Consider the following 22,409-nt stretch of genomic DNA (forward strand, 5'->3'; position numbering starts at 1 on the left):
CCCTGGCTCTGTTCTCTTTAAAATCGCTGTGCCTCAAGAAATCAGACACAAATGTGGCTTGAAATAAATATTGCACCCCTCCCCCTATCTCTCACATGCTCTCACCCACCCATCCGCCTACACACAAATGGGAGAATGAAATCAACATCTACTTTTAGCCAGAGCCTTATGGCTCTGCAAGCTGATTTTAGACTCTTTTCTCCAGCATTGTGGCTGTAGTTGATGTATATATGAATGGTAAAATAGGAGAGGATTTGAATACAGTATTAATTGGCTCTGCAGCCTTAAGAGTGTCCATCTGGACCCAGAGGGAGTAATGCCAACATATGCAGCAAACAGAAGAGTATTCAAAGAGGATGGGGAAGTTTTTTTTGTTCAGTAAGCATTGAGAGCTGGGGGAAGCATCATCAGTTAGATGGAACTAGGGGAGTGGGAACAAACAGCAAATAAGAGGAATCTGTATTGAGTCAAACAGGAGTAAGTAAGAGGATCTGAATTCTTCTTTCCTACAAAAGGGCTTGTATCCAGCTGCTTATATGTTACAGCATCTCTGCACTCTCCTCTCTCAGTATATCCAAAGGGAAGAGGAGGAGCAGCAGGGCATTGGGCCTGAAATTGCAAATGTGTCTTAACCTCTTAGTCTTTCCATGCCTCAGTTTCTCTATTTGTAAAAGAGAAGTTGTAATATTTACCTTCCTCACAGAGGGCTATGCAGCTTAATTCAAATATGTCTGTAAGATGCTTTATGGGCTTTGAAAGGGAGGAGGCCCTAAAGAAGTAAAAACATGGGATCGCTTATTTATTTTTAATTTACCCAGTAAAAATAAAAGATCTCAAACTGTTTTCATCTCCCAAGGCAAAGCAGATATATCTGCTGGGACTAAGCTGGCCGTTGCCTTTTGAGTGAAGTGAATAACTCTATATTGCTTTTAAAAACCAAAGCTCTCCACAGGGAGGTTGGAAATTGCCACACTGGTTCAGGCCAGGGGTCCCTCTGGTTCAGTATCCTGTCTCTGACAGTGGCCAGTACCAGACATGTCAGAGAAAGATGCAACTAACTCCATAGCTGATAACCTGCCTATAGGGGATGTTCCTTTCTGGCCCCTGCTAGCTAGCTGGTGGGTGATGCCTTGAAGCATGAGGGTTTATAGCCTTTGTATTTCAAAAAACAATCTTCTCTAATGTAACTGTGGATGTTCTTCTTATCAGTGTCACCAGTTATCAGTGAATAATAGGCTACAGTCCTTTAGTATTGTATTTAGAAATATGAATACATAAATAAAACTATAGGTTCCCATCCAGTGCTCTAGGTGCCTTGCCCATTATAGTAAAAGGCATAAAGCACTGGAGTGGGACTCCAGGGACATGGGCTCTGTCACTGGCCTGGTGGGTGACCTTGAGCAAGTCACATCCCCTTTCCGTGCCTTAATTTCCCCATCTATAAAAATCAGGATAATGGTACTGCCTTTCCTTTTTTAAAGTGCTCGGAGATCCACCTCAGACCACACTCTCTTCAACAGCCTGGGAGAAAATGGATAAAACACAGGCTTTGCAGTGTGCCACGAAGGTTAGCAAATTGTGAGGGGTGCGGGGTGTGTGTGTGTGTGTGTGTGTGTGTGAGAGAGAGAGCTTTGAAATCAAGGCCTCATCCTCCCCGCCCCACAGAACCAACAGCTCCCTCCCATTTATACTGTGTGAGCTCCAGATTGAGCACCTTTGCTGATCTCGTTTGTGTCAGTCTGTCCCGGGGAGAGAGGCAGATTTCCAGATAATGAGAACCAAAACCCTTTAGTGCTTCATAATTATGAGCAACACCTTGAATGCCACTTGGAGGTTTAATAAAAGGTGTAGGCCAAATTCATCCCTACTGTAACTCAGCTGATTTCAGTGGATCTACAAAGGGGATACATTTGGTCCCAAAGGTTTTGGATATGCACTGCCCATGTGCCAATATTAGACTATTCATGGTATTATTCTCATACACGAAAAGTATTTTAAATGGCATTAATCTAGAGCCTCTCTGTTTCTGTCTATGTAAAGCCTTCAGTCTGCATTCAGGCAGTTCAGGATCTTTTGTTTTAATATTGTGAATTAATAAAATTACTCTTTTATTGTTAATTGATCAAAATTAGCACTTTGTACTTTTCTAATGCCTTTGGATGTACTTCCCAAACATTCATGAATTAAGCTGCATTATGTATGAATATCTATATCGAGACTTGGTAGAATTCCATTTTTATTTTTTTATAATTTTGATAGATAACATTGATGTTTATTTTCAAGCTTTTAAAATGTTTTTTATTTGATTTAAATTTTCACAGTTGCACAAAATTATGGGGTTTAGCCTTTGAAATTTTGTATATGGATTTAAATTTTCAGAGTTGTGGGAAATTATGGGGCAGGGGGAGGGGGGAGCAGGTATGTTAGACAATAATTATTTAATGACCGTAGATGTTGAGATTCAAAAAGTTAAAGCTTTATAACCATTAAAACACAAATTATCAACATCCCATATAAAAATATACAAAGTAAATATCCTTAAATCAAACTCTAATAAGCTCTCAAGCAGCATTTTTCTTACTTTGCCTATCTAAATTTCAGTTCTCATCAATGGAAATATTTTTTTTTGGTCAGTTGTGTCTGTATGTTGAAATTGACATTTACCAACAAAAATCTAACCTGTCCAAGCCTATCTGTAATGAAAAGAATAACCTTGATTTTTTCCTGATTTCTTGTGGCATCTGAAATGGGTACAAGTGCAAAGCTAAAGCCCTTTCCTCCAAATACATTAGTAAAACACACGCTAAGCTTAGGCTCTTGATGCTCAATTGAGCAGCTCAAAAGTGACCCACACCAGTATAGCCCTGCTGTGGACCACTGGTAAACTCTTCTGCTGTTTCTTTAACCTGACACAAGCTTGTCTGTAATTAGCTGTACCCGGGACCAGGCAATGTAATCTAACTAATTTTGCTCAGAGCCATAAACTCTCACACCATCTCCTGCCTCCTAAAAGTTTATCTTCCTAGTGCGGGAAGCAGGGGGAGAGAATGTTGTCACAAGTTCCTTTTGGATAAAATTTCTCTTCGGCTCGAAAATGCTCAGCCCAGCCTGTTGTAGGTCTCTTCAGGGTGAAGGAATCACAAGAACCTGCCAAAAATAAGTCAGACGTGTGCATGCAAAATAGTATCAACACAGCTGTTAGGTGTAAGGGGGGGTTGTGGGTATTTTGTTTGTGGAAGACTGCATCATTGTAATTGCCTAATCAAAAGCAGTATCTTTAATACCATCCATTTGTTCAATGCCTGACTATATCCTAGTGTAAGGACTACGGAGCACTGTACTTGTAGATATTTTTGGGCCTGGCCTTAAGCTCTAGCTAGTGCCATAATCTGACTTCCTCCTTCACATACTTTGTTTTAGATCTCAAATGAGCAATCATGTAAACTTAGGAGTTAGAGGTGGAAAAGTCCTATCTGATCAGCTGCTGCTCTACTCTTTGGTGCTGGAGACCTCATCCCCTCCCAGGTGTCTGGTGCGTGATGTTTAGTTTTCAAATAGGCCACTAGTGGTTCAAATGCCACAGACTGGAGCTTCCTGGACCAACGTTTTAGAACTTTTGTAGTTGATGATCCAGTCCGTCCCCCTGCCAAAGCAAAATTGTTCTCTAGAGCTCATTAGCTGGTGATTTGTATGTGTGGGATGTTTACCACTTCCCTTGGATGGATAAATATCCCACTGTCACTTTTCTTTAAATTCCCTTTTTTCCTCCCATGTCCACTGCAGTCAGTTTCACCCATTTGCTTTTTTTTTTTTTTCTGGCTCTTGCCGATATTCCATGGCTTCTCTGGATAATAACAATACTTGACACTTTTCACTGCAATAGCTTAAAATATTTTTCCAAAAAAGAATTAATTAAAGGCCTGTGAGGTAGGTAAATACCGTAGTACTGTCCCTATTGGACAGATGGGGAAACAGGCACACAGAAGAAGTTAAGTGCCTTGTAGAGTGCTCCATAAGGCTTAATTCTGCTACATGCTGAGCACTTCCTCCTGGAAACACCCTGAGCTCAATAGGGGATCAGGGTATTTGCAGAAACCAGAACCTCAGGAACAGAACCCAGACCACCGGACTACCCGACTCATGTGATGGTATATTATTATTATTATTATTTATTTATTATTTCTATTATCGTAGCACTTAGGAGTCCCAGTCATGGAGCAAGGCCCTATTGTGCTAAGTACTGTTAATCACTAGAGCTCAAAGCCAGGTCAGTCAGAATAAGCTTATGGAATTTGGGATGCTTATAAGAACCCATGCATCTGTTACACTGAACTGGGGACGTGCGAGAACTGGCTTTCCAGTGAGATGTCTGATATTGCTACCAATGTCTTGGCCAGAAATCCTACATGACCAACCATTTTTCACACTGTTTTGATATGCCCACCCACGTGGATCAAGGGGGAAGAAGTGAAGGAACTTTTCCTCTTGGAGGGACAGTTCCTTCCCTTACTAGCTCCCAGGATGAGGCACTTGTGTGATGTCCCATACACAGAGCTCATGGTAAAGCAACAAGATTGCCCTCAGTGACTTGCTTCTCACTGGGAGCCAGATTCTGCTGTCCATACTCTTGCTCTTCAAATGGTACCTTGCTCTTCAAATGGCCCCAATGAACTGTCTCAGAGTAATATGCTCATCTGTGAGAGTAAGGAGAACAGGACTGGGCCTCATAGAGGTTTCAACCTGAAAGTGTCCTTTAAACCTTTTCAGAAAAGGCAAGGCTGTTTTTATATTGTTCAAGAGTAACCTCCCATATTTGATCTGCTTGTGTGACCTCCCATATTTGATCTGTTTGGCTTTTATTGGCAGGAATCAGGAAATTGGATAGAAAAGTTTTCTTTGCCAGAGGCATGTGACAAGGGCATCATTGGAGTACAGGGTGGCTCGCTGAATAGATGTCTTTGTGGATAAATGCATAAGTTGCTCCATGAGTCTTCTCAGCAGCCATTCTCAGTGCTTGCAATGGGAATCTTTGCCATTGGCAAACTATAAATAGGGAGATGTAATAAGGGAGAATAAGCTGCCCACAGCAGAATCCTTGTGTTAATAAAACATAAAGATGAATGGATGCAGAACAGCTTGGCTTGAAGAAGGGAAAAAAAGAAAAGAAAGCTATAAACCATGGACTAGTTGATATTATTTAAAAGCATAAAATGATCAAACAAGTCAAGAAACTTAAACAATAAAAAACTCTGCAGTGAAGACCAGTAACCTTTTTATGGCACAGCATAAGTCATTTTAATTGCAAGCCATCTAGAAATCTATCTGAGGTAAGAAATCAATTCAAGGTTGTAGAGTAGAGTGTGAGGGCCAGTGAATAAGAGTCAGGATTCCACATGTTTATGACTGTCTGGCTCGTTGTTTGCCGTTTCATTCTAAGTGTTATTTTCATTCCTTTTTCCTTCCATCCATCCAGAGAAGATACCCTCCGAGGTAGGTTGGGGGCTGAGTGAGAGGTGAAGTGATCTGGTACCTTCCTCAATGGGTTGGGTCTTTTACCTTCTCTGAAGAAAAGGCTTAGGGTTTTGATGCTGGTGAGCTCCATGGTGAAAACTGCCAAGGTGATCAGTGCTGCTGCACTGCAGAGCTATGTGAGAGGGGTGGAGTTTGTGCAAGGACCCCCGGTTATGTCCCATCCTGGGTGTGATGCTATTCGTTGAGATTTCTGTGGAATGATCCTGATTTTGCGGGGGACTATCTCACATTTTGCAAGCTAAGCTGCTCTGGTCAAGATGGAGCATGGCATACTGGGATCTCTGGCCCCCATGGACAGCACCTCTGTATCAACTCTGTACAATGAGCCAGGGTTTAAAACTTACTATGGCCACCTATGTTTTAAACGTCTGTCTGTCTAGCTCACGCTCATCATTGTAATATCTGAGCACCTAACTAAATTCCAAATACTTAATCCAGCATAAAGAACCCATTGAAGTCAACCAGAGTTGAGGGCTCTCTGAATCTTGTGGGTTAGGGATAGCAGTTAATGTTCGAATTAGGTAACATGTTTAATGATGATGGTGAGACCCATTCAGAATGAAAGGCCAGCACAGGGCACCTGACATTTCCCCATGTTCTGTAGTGTTTGCGAAGGATGCGTTGCTTTGTTTCCTTTTCTGTAATTGTCATTTAAAGCTGCCACACCTGATTTGCATTTGATCCAATCCTTGCAGGATAGCATGATCCAATTCTTGCAGCATCCTTGCTGGCAAGCATTGTGCACAGAATGGAACATTGGAGCATATAGGGCAATGCTCAGGGCTGCCATCAGGCTACCTGCAGTGGTGAGAAAGTGGCCTTAGCCCGCTGAGAGGCAGGCTGTGCTTAGCTGAGCTTCACCCCACAGCTCAACGTGAGTTTTTTAAAAAGCAAAATGTTTTTACAGCCTATTGTTTTCCTAAATAAAAAGCTGCCAAGGGACACTTTGTGATTGGGTTAACAGATTCTAGGAGGTGGATCCCATGGACTTTAACTGGTTTCATGGAGCTAAGAACCCCACACCCTGCCTTCAAAGCATCCCTATAATATTATCTCTCTCTGTCTCCTGTTAAAAGTCTGTCATTAAATGTAATCTGGGCTTAAATGACAGAGCAGCAGCACACAGGTGTGGGGTGTTGTCTTCAACTCAAAAGAATGCCTCGATGGAGCTTCTGGAACAGCACACATCTGCTCTGAAGTCAGGTTTCACCAGCAGCGGCGGGGTGATGGGAGAGTTTCTTGATAACCAGAACTGCAGACATTTAGAAAGATTTCACAGCAGAGTGGCTCAGAGCCTGAGCAAGTGGATCAATGCCTTTAGTGTTCCCTTTCCTCTGATCCCATTCTTGGGCATCTCATCCTGCTTCCAACATTCTCCTCCCTCTGTTCTTTCCTCCCAGATATCATCCCTGAACGGAGAAATTCTTTATTTGCCCAGGATTAATCCAGCTGTCGCCATTCCGGTTCCATTTGGGATCAGATGGTATTATCCATTGTTCCCTTCAGTGGGAGCTAAGCTGACCTCCTCAATTAGGCTAGAAGGGAAGTTGCCGCAGAGGATAGCATGGTATAATATGCCAGGGGAACTTTTTCACATTGGTGAGGGATGCAGCTTACATTCCTTGCTGTTGGATACTGGATACTGCATTAAAAGCATTCACTTCTGGATATTACTGTACCAGCAACATAGAGTGAAACTGGAAGGAAAGAGCTACAAAAACAATCAGGAGTCTGGAGGGCTTGACTTGCTTGGAAAGGTTGAAAGTGCTTAAATAGATGGACTGAAGGGGGGATGTTTGGGAGGAGGGGTTGGGAGGACATAATCATCAACGGGTGTAAAGGTTAAGGAGGGAGAGGAATTATTTAGGGTACTACACACGGTATTACTAGGGGTTAATGGAATGATATTAAAAAAAGGGAAACTGAGGCTGAATATCTGGAAAAAATATAGATAATGTAATCTATTGGGCTGTTGAATATCCTCCCGAAGCAACTGGTTCAAGTCCCATCACTTGGCACATTTGAAACTAGATTGGACAATATACTAGAGAATGTGCTCTGGGAAAAATCCTCTATTGGCTCATTGATGGAATGATGATCCTACCAGGTCTTCTCCACCTCTAATCTCTCTGATCCTGTGGACCATCAGTCCATGACGGTATAGTAACGTCTGTGTTACCAAGGTTCCTAGTGATTCCTTTGTGTGCATAACTTTGTACGGTGCTTAAGGGAAACACCAGTAGGAGTCTTGGTGGATCAAGCTTGTTCTGTTGAGAACAGGACACAGGAGCAGCAGCTAGTTCCCAGGACAGATAGATTCACAAGTAGGCGGTCTCTGCAAACTGGGCACCTGGTAATGTTGGGAGCAGAGGGAAAGGGATATTTTTATTATTATTATCTGGGACTAATCCAATCCTTAAAAAGAGTGTGGGCTGCTTCAGTTTGAATTTGCTGGAAAGCAGGGCCTTTGGGACCGACTGGATAGCATGCCATGTGGCCCCATGGATCACTATGAATACTGTGTTACTTACACACCTGAGCCTTTTGAACCAAAGCAAGGTATCTGTAGGCACACTCCGAAGCACCTACAAATTCTTGGCCTGGCATAGTTTAATGAGCTTTTTGAGTCAGAATCGGATAGTGGTTTAGGAAAGTGCTGGCTCAGCCCCAAGTACTGCTGATTGTTCTCTCCCATTTTACCCTGGGCAATGGCTTTGGGCAGTCACATTTTAAAATTTGGACGAACATGCGAGCTGAAAACACCCTGGAGGGACCCTGTGCAGTTTTGCATACCAGTTCATCTCTGCTGACTTTTAGCACAATGGGTTTTTAAAAAAGGGGCGTGAGATGGACAGACCTGGCAGAGACAGTTTTCCCTTCTCTCCCGTTCTTCTTTAGCTCCCTGAATGCAGCCTGTGCCCAGGATCTTTTGTAGCTGGGGAAAAATAATAATTTACAACATGTTCTTTACTGAATGTCTTTGTCTTCCAGGAGAGCAGGCCCCTCTTTGTTTTTCCTTGTGTCCAAAATAATAAGCCTCTTGTGTATTTAGAGCTGCTTCTGAAGAAACTTAACAAGTCTTACAAAAGTCATCATGGGCCTTTCTCCTTGAGAGGCCCTTTCCCCAACACATGCTCATGGTGAGTGTTGGTAGTTCTGTATGTGGAGAAATAGAGCCTCCTCCTAGACCCTATCCCAACTCACAGCGTTTGATCATAGTTGTGCAGGACTTAGATGTGGCTGCCTCAGGGTGTAGTCTTGGATTTTTCCAGCTAAGCTCATTCTGGTCTGGGGCAAAGTGTTTGCCTTTCAGATGAGACACAGGAAAGAGATTCTGGTCACTCATGATCACTAAAGACTCTGTAGCACTGTTTTGCCAGAGTAAGATTCTTAGCTCCAGTGTCCTGGCAAAACTATAGATAACTATGTTCTGTCCACCTTAAAACTTCCTTGGTAGGTTAAAGGCTGGATGTAAAAAGGAGCCTAAGGGAATTAGATGCCCAACTTCCAATGGAATTTGGGTGCCTAATTGAATTAAATTCCTTTTAAATTCCAGTCAAAATTAGCAATTTCCTCACTTCCTATCCTTTACTGTCTCACAGCATCATTGTGGACACTTATGCAGCTCCTGTGTTCTGTCCTAGAGGCGGTTGGATGTGTGTGGAGGAGCAAGTGATTTCTGTATTTATAGTTTTGCAAAATGCTTTGGTATTAGAGGGGCTATGTACTTGTACAATTGTATTATTAATTACTCTTGATGAATTATTAATGGGAACATTTGTCCCCACCCGCATATACCTTACACCACTTACTGCTTTTCTTGTTTTGTTTGTATTTTGTCATCTTTGACCAATTTCTTTCTTTGTTCTTCAGATAAAATAGGGTGTGTTAGTGCTTTTCAAGGTATTTTAATTCCATCTAGAACTCATCAGATTGTTGGAGTTAGAGATAGAAGAGACCTATTAAATCACCCAGTTCATCTCCCTGCTAGTGCAGGATTGTTGGCTGTGTTCCATCTCTTTAGTATTTTGTCTAGTCTAGTTTTAAGTGTCCCAGCTGGGGCTTCCACCAATTAAAATTTTGTTTAAAAATACAGGGTTTGATCCTTCTCTTCCTTCTCTCTTGAACAGAAGGATCTGCTCTAGCTGCCTACTAGTTTGTGTAGGGAGGTTAAATTGTTGATTTTAACTGATCAAGCCCTAAATGACTTGGGACCTTCCTACTTGAGGTGATATGGCCACAGTTGCCGTCATCAGAGGTGAGTGAACTGGAATTCCCTCAAGATAGAAGAAATGGAGCTGCCAGCAAGTCGTTCTCCCTCAGGGCCCCTTGGCCTCTGGCTTCCCACCTTGGTCCCATAGAGTTCAACTCTGATGAGCTTCAGGGTACAAAAACCACCTGTTTGCTAGGGCTTTTCAGGAGGCTTGAAGGTAGGGGCTCGAGGAGGGGGTATATTTTGCTGCTTTAAATGACTGGCTGGTTAAGTTAATTCTGGTCTGCTGCTGGCTGATTAGGCCTGTGTGGATTGTGATTCTAACTGTCAGGCACCCACAGCTGTGGTAGGTGTCCTTTTTGGTATGTAAATCTAAATAAATAGAAATGAATAGTTGGGACATTTGAACAGGCTGTGAACAGGGTGAGATCAGAGGTTTTTGGTGACTGCTCCTTGCTTTTCAAAAGATCCCCTGAGTCAGATCTGCCTTAAGTAAAGTTATTGCATGTGCATTTTGAGAACCTATCCCCAGCCTTTTTGCTCTATTAGTGTGGTCAGAAGACCCTTGGATTTATGGATGACCCTAGAAAGCACAGGTTACATTTTGTTAGCCTGCGAGTTAGAGAGACAGAAATACAGGGTCCTGTCTGTGTCCAGTAGCCTCACTACATTATATTTTAAATATCCCCCTTCTATATTGATTACCTCTGTGACCTGTCCTTTCTCTGTTACAAAAAACCTTATATTTGTATCATATTCTAATTTCTGCCCCATCACATGTTGTTCGGGAAGTGTTCCTGCTTCACATTGGCTTTTAAGTTACAAAGCAGCCTTCCTTGCCATTTTCTTTGCCTGCAGTAGTATCAGCCATTTTTCTAACAGTGAGCTGAAACCTTTAGCTAATCCTAAAGGATCCAATGGGGGAGAATATTGAAAAAGAAATGTAGGGATCTGGAAATGAATCCAGGATCTTCGAAACCATGGGCTGGATTGTCTGCCAACTAATGCTTAGCTGTTGGAATGCTGTGTTTCAACTGTTGCACCTTGCCTATTTGTTAGACAATGCCAGTAGCAAGATAACAGTTATGGCAGGTGGCTTTTTCTGTCCTAGCATATTGTAATGAGAGAATAATGTAACACTACTCATCCTACTCTAAGGAGAATTCACTTCACATAGCTATAAAAATGTAGTTGAGTCCCAGTAAGAAAGAAAACGTTTGGGCTTCCTGAAGTTGAGAATCACCAAATCCCAGCCCATTTCCCACCACATTGAGAAGGTGCTTTCTGAGCATACTTACAACCCAGCTAGCCTCAGGTATGTAGAGTTTGTAAAACGTGATCTAACTGAGTGCAAAGAAACTAGAAGTGCTCTCATTCTGAATCTCTGTGTACACACAGACACTATATATGTAGGTACACATCAATTTGCACATACACATGAAGCTGCACAAAGACTGGTACACAAGCATACACACACAAGCTCACATACTGTGTGCACATGCACACTTGCAGTTGCACAAAGACTGGTAGATGTGCGTGTGCACACCAAATCTCAGACGCATACTGATTTTGACAAGCAGATATGAATGCATGGACGTTAGCTTGGACAGACACACATACAGTGTCGCATGCCCACACAGATACCGCACACAGATTTACACATGATGCCCACTCAGATTTGCACACACATTGAGGAGTTCCATAAAAACTCCCTGGCACTTGTCCCAAAAGGCTGCCAATGGTATTAAAGTCAACTCGTATTCTTTAAAGTGAATCACTGAGCTCATCAATATCTATATCCGCCTCAAACAAGGAACATGAAACTGCTTTGGATTTGACACCCTCTATAGTCTGGTGGTAAATAGGTTATTACCAATAAAATAGTGGTAATAAACTGTGATGTATGACTTTAGAGAGTGGGAAATAATGGGTCATTGTGTTTGTTGTGATCCTATTTCTGTAGCAACAGTTATTGTCATTGGTGTCCACGGAATGATTCCGATAACTCCCAGTTGTTACTATATTGAATCAGAGAGCAAGCTCTTCTCATCGGGGCGTTTTGTTTGAAAAGTGACAGATGTTCAGGTGCTTTGGCAGCTCTTGTGGTTACTTTTATTAACTGATGGCTTCTTAAAAGAGAAGTCTGGACCCATGTGACCACCATTGCTGCTAGCATAATCATCCCCAAATAGTGCTAACCAGCTCTTGGGAGGCCTTTTACCGCGAGGAACTCTGAGATCCTTCAGTTTTCCGGGAGGCACTTCACACGTGAAACAGAGGCTCAGTGGACCAGTTCTACCTTTAAAGTCTAGATTTAACATTTTGTGTTTAAAAAAAAAATCTGTTCTGACAGTTTGTCACACTGGCTCAGCCTGCCATGTCATGGCCAGTGAAGTGTTATGCTAAAAGAAGAGCTAAAATATTTTGATGAAGGATCAAGTCAACTCACTAAGCAGTATCTGAATGTCTACTATATTGACCTTGCTTGGTTCCTTCCGCTACAGAGCTGCTAGTCTAGCTCTGGTGTCTCAAGGAGAGATTTTTGAGGTGCCAGAGGAATTGGAGGCAGCCTTTGGGGGGATTTCAGGGCAAGTTTTCAAATAGATCAGCTAGATGTTCATGCTTTGCAGGGGAGAGACATTTTGCCAGTTTTGCTTAACTCAAGGTCTTTACTGCATTTTGATTTTGCAATATATGAGGAGGAGGGAAGTGTGGTCATCAGGTGTTTTTTGTGGGAGGAGGAAGTGGAGGGGGAGATGAAACCCGGAGATGATTCACTACAAAGGACTCGACTGAGTCACTGGTGTTTGGGCTAAAGAAAAGCCCAGAAACCTGGCTTTAGAAGTTGCCCCTTTTTTGTTTCCTTTCACTTGATAAGTACTTAATTCTTTTACCTTGACTCTGCTGACATATCAGGTGCAAGAGCTACATAAGATAATGTGCTTCTGTATTATATCCTGAGCTAATGTGGCTCAGGCTAAAATCAGCGACTGCATGATGGGCCAAAGGAGGGCAGGCAGGCCAATAGACAGAGAGGGAAGGTTACGAGGGCGAGATGCTAAGGCTTTGGCAGGGTATGCGTGTGCAAGTCTGAGGAACTGTTTTGTACAAGTAGGGCCTCTTGAAATGCAAGCAATCCAAAGGAGAAGGATCACTGAGATGAGGTCAGCTATGGAGGGAGGTCTGAGCTTGTGCAGTGTTAAGGACCCAAAGGTTCAGCTCCGTGGCTCTCAAGATCTCAGCATGCCCACGGAGCAGGGTGATGCATGTCGGTGTGCTGCACTGCACAGTTCCTATTGAAGGGCATCAATAGGGTCTCCCTGCTGTCTGTAAAGCATAGTGTCTGGGCTGGCTGGATTCAAGTGCTTAATCAAAAACTGAATGATATAGTTAGATATGCACACAGAGCCATATTCAGTCTGCAGATGATACCAGGATGATGAATACAATATAAGAACCTATATAGGGTAGAATAGAAAAGAGAAGAGCTTTGGGGAGTGAGGATTTGTAGTCCCTATACTAGAAAGGTACCTGCACTGGCAGGGGGAATTCTCAGGGGCAGAGCAGAGCAGTCCTACTACTGGCGAAATCCAGTCCTAGCTGGTGGTAGCTGAAAATTATCACCATTTTCTTGGTGGCCAGAGGTGGGGATCTCAGCCCCCTTCTTGATGGATGGTTATCCACATCACGGTTACCATAATTCACATCTTGGAAATCGCAGTATCAAGGCAAAACATTTAATGGCCATGGAGACTAAATTAATCCTAAACCCTAGCAGAGTACCCTTTGGGTCTAATGGTAGACTGGCGTGGAAGAAGCTTGCAATGCTGCTGCCCATGCTATCCATGTTCTGTAGATGTTAGAGGACTTTAGTCTGTAGGGCTGTCAAGCCAGCATGACACAAACAATAGGGGGAAAAAATCAAGAATATGCTGCAGTTATCTAAACCAGTGGCTCTCACCTTCCCAGACTACTGTACCCGTTTCAGGAGTCGGAGTTGTCTTGCATACCCCAAGTTTCACCTCACGTAAAAACTACTTGCTTACAACATCAGACATAAAAATACAAAAGTGTCAACTGCACACTATTATTGAAAAATTGCTGACTTTCTCATTTTTACCATATAATTACAAAATAAATCAATTGGAATATAAATACTGTACTTACATTTCAGTGTATAGTATATAGAGAAGTATAAACAACTCATAGGCTGTATGAAATTTTAGTTTGTACTGACTTCGCTAGTGCTTTTTACGTAGCCTGTTGTAAAACTGGGTAAATATCTAGACGAGCTGATGTACCCCCGGGAAGACCTCTGCTTACCCCTGGTTGAGAACCACTGATCTAAACCACTCAGCTCAAATCAGAACTAGCCTTCTAGGAAGTAGATTTATACTGGCCAGGCAAAGTGTCTAATGAAAATTAAAAGAAAGGGGAAAGTGGGCAGGATGCTCACACATCATGCTTCATTTCCTCATCACACTCATGTGAGACTATCCAAGGTCTAATAGGCCTTGTGGCAGTTCACTTTAGCTTCTCAGAAGAAGCTGCTGTATCTAAGGAGTGGAAATATCATAGAACGTTGGGAAATTAGAAAAGAATGATGGCATGGGGTAATCATTCTTTCCTCCTAATAGAATGAACGCTGAACTCCTGCACAAAGAAAGCATTTAACCTGACAGCTGGAAAAAAATAGTTAGCACTAGAAGTCTGATGAAAGGTAATGGCGGAAGCTTTATTAGATCACAGCAAGCTGAACTTTAAACCTCACACACAGGAAAGCCCTGAATGTGTCAGTCTAACTTAAAAAAAAAATTAAAAAAATGAAACAAATCCAGTAGATTGTAATGGAAAAAAAGAAAATATTTCTGTCGGTGGGTTTTTTGGGCAAGCCTATAGAATTTAATCGAAAATTGTATCCTTTTTTCTAGAATTCTATAAGACGGTTAAAAAAAGCTGTAAAGATGTTAGCCTTCTCCATTTAATTTTATAGGGTATAGAATAATTTCAGTAGACACTTATATAGAATCTTAATGGTTGAATCCCCATGAAGTTCTATAGGTTTCTTGGAAAGTCAGAAATATCATGAGCTTTGACGTTTCGCCGGGCTCTGACACTTCTGGGCTTCAGATCTTGCTAGATCCTGTAAGTTCATGCTGACGTAGCTAAGCTTTTTTCCCCCTCAAAAAAGATTCAGTTTGAGTCTGTGGCAAAGGGTTCTTATTTTGTCTGAATTGGTTTGCCCATCACTATGAAAGCAATGTGAAATGTGTGAACTCCTTTATTAAAAATAGCATCCGTAGTTGTTTGATTTTGTAAAGCTCCACAATACTCCAGTTTATTCTCAAGATCCACAGTTATTCAAGGGCTTCAGAGGGTGCAGAAAATCTTTGGGTAACTGGAGGTGCCTGCTAGCCATTTCTGACGATTATAAACAGTCAGCTGGTGTCTGCAAGGCCAGCAAGCTCCATAGGACAAGAATGCATTCGCACTGGATCTCAAGACACAGTGATAAAGCACGTTAGCTGAAGTGCTGATGTCCAGTTGCAGAGAAGCCATCTGTTTATGTATCTGAATATCACTTATCTGAAACCTGAAGAGGAAATTATCATATTTAAGATAAGAGCTTCAGATAATCAAGGTTCTGCTGTATTATTTTCCCCTTCTCTGTGCAAGTTCCAAGTTTTCTTTTTTCTAAATGAATTCTCTGAATTTGCTATACCAAGCAGAGGTCACAAGTTCCATGGCAACTATAGAGTGGTGATGAATGCATTGATTCTGGTAGGTTTTCATACATTGTGAATAGTGTTGCGAAACTCTGTGTTTTGTAGTGTAAGTGCAGCTCCTTATACAGGCACATCTCAATACCACTTTGGAAAAGTGGCCAGAATAAATATTCATGCTGGTCTTTAATAAATAGGATTTCACCAGATGGAATAAGAATGTGGCTGCCCTTTCCTGCCGAAAGTTCCAGTGGGCGTTTTGAGAGGTTGGAGAACATGCGTTCTTTAGAGAACCCACTTGTGATTTGATTCTCTGCAAAACCACCTAACTCTGAGACCTGATCCCTTGCAGGTACTTAAATAGTGCTGAGCAGCCCTCAAAATCGATCTATTAATGAGTAGTCAATGTTGGTGCCTTTTTAGGCTCAAGGAGGGACAAGAGAAATCCATGTTTTACTCTCCAAGTGAGAGAGAGTTCCAGTTCAGGACTAGAATACGGTTATCATGTCCCAGCAACTGCTAAGATGCTGTGTAAGATAATCGCTACATGTGGCTCAGTCATTCGAACTGTCCTCCCTGGTAAAGGCATTGTTATAATTACTTATGGGGCCTGTACTGTAGGGTTTAGCCAGTGATGTGTTGGGGATTAGCCAGTGATGTGTTGGGGATGGCTAAAATGGCATACTAGGTGTCTTCCATTTCTAATGATGGTGATTCTATAATAAATGTGTCTAATGTGGTTAGAAAATAAGCATTAAAAGAAACGACTTGGTGTGAAACCTAATGAGGAACAGGGCTGCCTTTACATGGGAATGGTAAGGGGGATTATTGGAGCTGCCGCATCACCCAGTGACTCTCCATCCAAATGGGTTAAATCATCCTAGCTTGTGAATCGGTTTCTTTTGTGCGTCCTGGGGATCAGCAAAACAAACCCTAGAATGTCAGCTTGCGACATGGAGCCGGATTGATAGTCTATTGAATGGAAATTTTCCTTGTCGTTTTCTTCTCCTTCTTTTCATAAGAAAATGACGAAGAAGAAAAGAGAAGAATCTGCTGAGCTGGATGTTTGTGCAGTTAGAAGCGAGTGGGCGTCAGAAAGAGTTCAGCTAGCTTTTGGAAAGCTAACAAACCAGGCTATTAGTATGTGTGGACTGGGAATGGTGATGGAATGAGAAGGACAGCCTATGCTCTGGCCTGTCTTAATCAAAACACTTTCTATTCCTGTCTCCCTTGTACATGAGGCTGGCAAGTTGTTTTCTAAAGCCAATGATATACTGACAGCTTTGACAGGTATCCGATATGCCTCGCACCCATCCATCTGACCATCCACCCCAAGTCTTCCCAGTCTTGTCCTTCCCCCATTTTTGTTTAAATGTGGTATGTTCCTGGTTTATTAATATGCTAATCCTCCTGGTAGGCTGCACTATTCCCCGCTCTCCCCACTGCTTGTGGCTAATATCTGCATTTGCAGCTAAAGATGAACTGTTTGCTTTCTCTGTATCATGAACACAATGAAAGGAGGCAAACCAAGAGGCTTGTCTTGATGGGAGTGGGGAACTGGGTGATGTGTGTTCACATGTTCTTGTGGCCCTTGTTATCCTTTGCTTAAACCTCTGAGCATGGGATAATGATTGAACCATTTTTTTTTGTTGCACATAAAACAAAACAAAAACAAAGCTCTTCCTAACAGTCAGGTTTGGAAATTAATCAAAGCAACAAAAGCTATAGTTCTTAGTGCAAACTGTAGCCACTAATTTTCTAGAAATACCATTGAGAGGGGAAGACTTAGACACAGGACTAAAAAAAAAAAGGCAGAAAACTCCCTGCAGGTTTTAATCAAAGAATTACCTTGTTGTGTCACTCTGAACTATCCCTGGTTTTGTATGTAAGGTGCCCATTGTGCCCTGCGCACTCTGGTATTGTTCAAGACAAGGCGGCAAACAGAGCTACCTTTTCAACAATAGCCATTGAGCTCTGCAGCAACAAAACAAGAAGCATCATAGCTTTGGGGGCTGGTATTGCTCTGATTTCATTGCTCCTGTGCCTGGTTAGAATTAACAAAATCCATCTTGTGGAGAGCTGATAGATCTGCTAAGATGTTTGTAATCAGTGGGGATGAGCAGTGGTGTTTAAAAACAATCAGAAGAAATTTCTATGCAAGGCACAGGTGGAAGGAAGATTGCCAATTTAATATAATATACTTTTTAAAAGCCTGTGTTATTAACACTTAGTGCACTCTAAAGGAAGGATTTTTAAAAATCTAATATTTTCACCATCAATGGTATTTGTTTACCTTTGTATTTCACTCAGCTTGGACAGTGAAACTAGGTTTGGTCAATTTCACTTTCTGGTTTTAGTCAGTTTCATTTTCTAGGTTTCTTGCATTAGTGCAGTACTGTTGGGTTTGGGTATGTAATATGGAAGGAAAATGTTTAAATTAAGAAAAAGAAAAGGTTACATTGCATCAATTATAATTTTTTAAAGCATTTCTAGTTTTAAAGAGAGGGAGTCAGTCTAATGATTACAGGAAAGGGCTAGGGCTTATATCTTCAAAAGTATTGAAACCCCAAGAGAACATGCTTCAACAGAGAAATAACCTGCCTCTGACCGCATACCCCTAGTTGTCACCTACCACCCCACACTGGAACCCATATAGGTTACCATCAAACAACTACAACCCATAGTTGATGGGGACCCCATCCTGAAAGAAATCTTTCCTGAACCCCTTCTTCTGACCTTCAAACAACTTCTGCAATCTCATCATCAGAAGCAAGCTCCCCACAGACCAGGACACACCAACTCAAAGTGGCACCAGACCCTGCCAGAAACAGATGCAAGATCTGCACATATCTCCACAGTACAATGATCAATACCTCCCCCCTCACACATATACATCTTTTCAAGATCCATGGGTCCTACACATGCCTATCACAACATGTGATGTACCTCATCCAGTGCACTAAATACCCCAATAGCAATTATGTGGGTGAAACCAGACAACCACTATGCTCTCAGATGAACTCACACAGGAAAATGATAAAAGACAAACACCATATCATCTGTGGGTGAACACTTTTCACAAAGAGATCACTCTATATCTGACCTACCTGTCCTCATCCTCAAAGGAAACCTGCACAACACTTTCAATAGATGAGCCTGGGAGCTTAAATTCATAACTTTGCCAGACACGAGAAATCATGGACTGAATAGAGACACTGGATTTATGGCTTATTACAACAATCTATAACTCCCTAACAACCTCCCACCCCAGCTGTCTTCCCCTCTTTTTCCTTTTCCCCATGTGACTGGAGAGGTGTTAACGGGCCACTTCACCATGAATGGTCCCCTGAAATATGTGTTAACGACTTATGCTAAACAATCTGTTCCACCTTGTATTTAGCTGTGGCACTCTGAGAGCATGGCTACGTTGGAAACTTCAAAGCGCTCCCCCGGCAGCGCTTGGAAGTGTGAGTGTGGTCGCTGGGAGAGAGTTCTCCCAGCGCTCCTGGTAATCCACCTCCACGAGGGGATTAGCTCTGAGCACTGGGGGCGCAGCTTCCAGCCCTTGGAGCCTGTCTATACTAGCACTTTAAAGCTCTCTGACTTGCTGCGCTCAGGGGGGGGTGGTGATTTTTCACACCCCCGAGCCAGCAAGTTAGAGCGCAGTAAAATGTAAGTGTAGACAAGCCTTATGTAGGTTTCCCAAACCTGAGGAAGAGCTCTGTGTAAGCTCGAAAGCTTGCTCTCTCAACAAAAGAAGTTGGTCCAACAAACGATATTACCTCACCCATCTTCTCACTCTAATATCCTGGAACCAACATGGCTACAACAATACTGCATATGTCAGACTTATAGTTGACTTTTTCTTGTGGGTCCTGAGCTTAGCACGACTACCTCTGCATTGTCCTGTTCTAGACTGGATCACTCTAATGCACTTTTTGTGGAGCTCTGCTTAAAGTCCTCTAGAAAGTGACGTGTAGCGCAGAATGCAGCCACCCCCATCTGTTAGGCGGTACCAGCCGAACAGAAAATAATTGCACCAGTCTTCCTGCCACCAGAGTTGTTTCTAATCCCTTTCTGGGTACATTTTAAAGTGTGGATTTTGATCTATAAAACTGTGGCTGGCTGGAGTTCCAGTTATCTGGGAGTCACCTCTCTCCTCTCACGCTGTGAACCTCTCTTGCATCTGTTGTGCACAAGATAGCAACCCTTGGATTTAAATGTCAAGAGGCTGATGGCCAAGGTTTCTCAGGGGAGAATACACTCCTCTGGAATTCACTTCTCCCACTGGACTGACTGAGTGTGAATTGATTGGTCATTAAGGCTCAGTGAAATGTGTTTGCATATTTTGTATACGGACCTGAGACATGACAGAGAACATTGCTCAAATCTAAATAACAAATAAATAAATACCCACACTATGAAGAGGACTGAGTGGCAGAGAATTTTCCTGGCACCTAATAGGAAAGCTGGGTTTTGTTCTGGCATTGTATTACTGTCTGGTTTGTTCCAAGTTTCTGGAAGATGTGCTTATGTATTTTTTGTCTACAAGAGCTGATTGGTGTTGGTGGCAGTGTGGGAAACTGGCTAGTTAATGCACCACCCAAGGGTCTCTTTTCATATCAGTCATGGGAGGAAAAATCCCTCCCATTGAAGTAACAGTGAAGTAACTTTTCCCACTTAAGTGCTTTTTAGAAATGCACCAAGCCAACTCAGTATGAAAATAGAAGAGATAATAGAAGTGCTAGGTATCTGGAATGATCAGATGGTTTTGTAGTGAGTCAGGCAAAGAAAGAGGACCCTTTTATTGCAGATGCAGATCTGGACTTCCAAATCTAAAGGCCCAAAGACTAGAGCAGTGTCTGAGACAGATTATTAAATCGGATTAAGTGTAGGGTTACCAGGCATCCGGTTTTCGACCGGAACGCCTCCAGTTAGCACTGCTGACCAGGCCGATAAAAGTCTGGTCAGCGGTGCAGCGGGGCTAAGACAGGTTCCCTGCCTATCTTGGCTCTGCATTGCTCCTGGAAGCAGCTGGCATGTCTGGCCCCTAGACGCAGGGGCAGCCAGGGAAGCTCCGCATGCTGTCCCTGCCCCGAGCACTGTCTCCGCAGTTCCCATTGGCTGGGAGCTGCGGCCAATGGGAGCTGTGGGGATGGCACCAACGGGTGCGGGCAGTGTGCACCATGCAGAGAGGCCTGGCTGGCCTCCACCTAGGGGCCAGACATGCTGGCCTCTTCCAGGAGCAGTGCAGAGCCAGCGTTGGCAGGGAGCCTGCCTTAGCCCCGCTGCGCCACTGATCAGGAGCCACCTGAGGTAAGCGCCACCCAGCTGGAGCCCGCACCCTGAACCCTCTGCCCCAAGTCAGAACCTCCTCCCGCACCCTAACTCCCTCCCAAACCCCGCCCCCTCTTCTCTACCCCAACCCCCTACCTCAGCTCTGAGCGCCCTCAGACAGCCCGTATCCCCTCCTGCACCCCAACCCCCTGCCCCAGCCCAGTGAAAGTGAGTGAGGGTGAGGGAGAGCAAGCGAAGAAGGGGGGGGTTGGAGTGAGTGGGGGGTGGGTTAGGGTGGGACCTTGGGAAGGGGCACGGCAGGGGTGGGGCAAGGGTGTTCGGTTTTGTGCAATTAGAAAATTGGCAACCCTAATTAACTGTCAAAATGCACTTTTAATCTCTTGCAGTCGCTGATTAAAATATCAGAACGCATATGACTCCTATTGGTTATAATATTACACATGGTGTTTCTTTGCTTTAGCCCTTGTCTCTCCTTTTCCAACCCCTTCTTTTGAGTCAGATCCTGCTCTCAGATATACCAAGGTAAATGTGGAGAAACTCCACTTTGTAGCTGAGAGCAAGATCTGGCCCAAAGGAAGTTAGTGGAGTAGCTTCAGATTTAAATTTGTGTCCCGGAGAGCAGATCTCATCCTATGGATAATTTCATCCTCTAGCTCCATCTCATTTAGCTCTTAAGGGGAGGAACCATATTTTATATTTTTTGTCTCGGTAAACCATCCTTCAAAGTCATAGTACCATATATAATGCAACGGATCTATGATAAATTCCGTAAACACTGCATCCTAAGAGGGAATTGTGATATGTTACATGGTCCTCCAATGCTCAGATGGAACAGATTGCATGAGTGTGTGTGTTTTGTGTGTATGAGTATGCGCATATGTATTTGCATGGGTTTGTCTATGGGTTTGATGGGCATGGCTGTGGGCATGGGCAGGTGGGAAGCATGTGCATGTCTATTACAGATTATTAGTTGTTAACGGTAATATGTTACAGTGTTGAATACGATGCCATTGGTGTTACTTTGTTGTGATTAGCAATGGAAGAATCCGGTTTGGATTAGATAGGCATTGAAATGGTTGGGCAATTACCCAAGAATGAACAGACTCTCCCTAAACTTCTGAGGGCTCCCTCCATTCTCTGTATGCCTCTGAAATACAACCTCATAGCAAGAGTTTTCTAGGGAAGATAGGCCACCCCTACCCTGGAACCAGAGGGGCTGATTCTGATCTCTTTTTCACTAGTATAAACCAGAAGGCAGGTTTCAGAGTAACAGCCGTGTTAGTCTGTATTCGCAAAAAGAAAAGGAGTACGTGGGGCACCTTAGAGACTAACCAATTTATTTGAGCATGAGCTTTTGTGAGCTACAGCTCACTTCATCGGATGCATGAAGATGGTGAAAGCTCATGCTCAAATAAATTGGTTAGTCTCTAAGGTGTCACAAGTACTCCTTTTCTTTTTATAAACCAGAAGTAATTCCACGGGAGTGATGCTGGTTTCAAAGTGGTGCAAGTGGTAGAAGAATCAGATTTAGTCTTTGATGGTTTTTCTGTTATCAAGCAACCATACCAGGGATTTTGGAAAATTAAACAATTAAACCCCTTTGTGATAGGGAAGCCTCAGACAATCTTTCTTTCTTTCTTTCT

General features: G+C 42.9%; 1 protein-coding gene across 12 annotated transcripts in view; it reads left to right on the forward strand.

The window, feature by feature from the left end:
- ARHGEF9 (Cdc42 guanine nucleotide exchange factor 9) overlaps positions 1-22,409 on the forward strand; it is a 308,240-nt gene that overhangs the window by 161,563 nt on the left and 124,268 nt on the right. The window contains exons 1-2 of one of the 12 annotated variants that reach the window (XM_073361044.2): positions 336-477; positions 1,482-1,567. The exons of 10 other annotated variants lie outside the window; for them this stretch is intronic. In XM_073361044.2, coding sequence (XP_073217145.1) covers position 477; positions 1,482-1,567 — 87 coding nt within the window. In that variant the 5' untranslated portion in view covers positions 336-476. Of the gene's footprint in view, positions 1-335; positions 478-1,481; positions 1,568-22,409 lie in introns of those variants that run through there. One more of the 12 variants, XM_073361046.2, reaches the window with a different exon arrangement.

This window comes from Lepidochelys kempii, chromosome 9, assembly GCF_965140285.1.
Source record: "Lepidochelys kempii isolate rLepKem1 chromosome 9, rLepKem1.hap1, whole genome shotgun sequence".
Classification (NCBI taxonomy): domain Eukaryota; kingdom Metazoa; phylum Chordata; order Testudines; family Cheloniidae; genus Lepidochelys; species Lepidochelys kempii.